General features: G+C 62.9%; 1 protein-coding gene across 1 annotated transcript in view; it reads left to right on the top strand.

The window, feature by feature from the left end:
- The window catches only part of TMEM198 (transmembrane protein 198), a gene marked incomplete at its 3' end in the record, with an annotated part of 1832 nt that extends 1333 nt beyond the window's left edge, over positions 1–499 (top strand). Inside the window, exon 5 of the mRNA XM_009875644.1 lies at positions 320–499. Coding sequence (XP_009873946.1) covers positions 320–499 — 180 coding nt within the window. The remainder of the gene's footprint in view (positions 1–319) is intronic.
- Between the last annotated feature and the right edge of the window lie 3 nt (positions 500–502).

The following is a 502-nucleotide window of genomic DNA, read 5'->3' on the forward strand; positions in this document are numbered from 1 at the left end:
GGGTGGGCTGGGGTGTGGAGAGGGGAGAGGTACCCGAGCGTCAGCCAGCATCCAAGCTCCTCAAAAAATGAGGCCAGAGCATCCCCAAGGACCTGGGAGGGACTGAGCTGGGATGTGTCCACCATGGAGCACTTCAGCAAAGGTTAAAGTGGTGGCCAAAATGGTGGAAACAGGCAGAGGTCGGAGTGCGAGGTGTGTGCCCAGGGAAGGGCTGGCCCTGCTGCAGCCAGCCCCAACAGGGCCCAAATGCTGGGGTGGGTGAGATTGCACAGCACTGGTTCTGGGGGGCTGCTGCAAAGCTCAGAGTGGAGTGGGGTGAGCCAGGAGCAGAGCCCCCCTCACTTTCTGTCCCCCCTCTCTTGCGCAGAGCTACATCCAGAGTTTCCGAGAGCGGCAGACGGGGCCGTCCCTGAACAGCCTCATCACCAGCTCCCATGCCGTGGTGGACCTGGACTATGACTGCAGCTCCACCGTGCCCCTCACCACGGGCTCTGGCCCCGCC

This window comes from Apaloderma vittatum, unplaced genomic scaffold (genome assembly GCF_000703405.1).
Source record: "Apaloderma vittatum isolate BGI_N311 unplaced genomic scaffold, ASM70340v1 scaffold24578, whole genome shotgun sequence".
In the NCBI taxonomy this organism is placed as follows: domain Eukaryota; kingdom Metazoa; phylum Chordata; class Aves; order Trogoniformes; family Trogonidae; genus Apaloderma; species Apaloderma vittatum.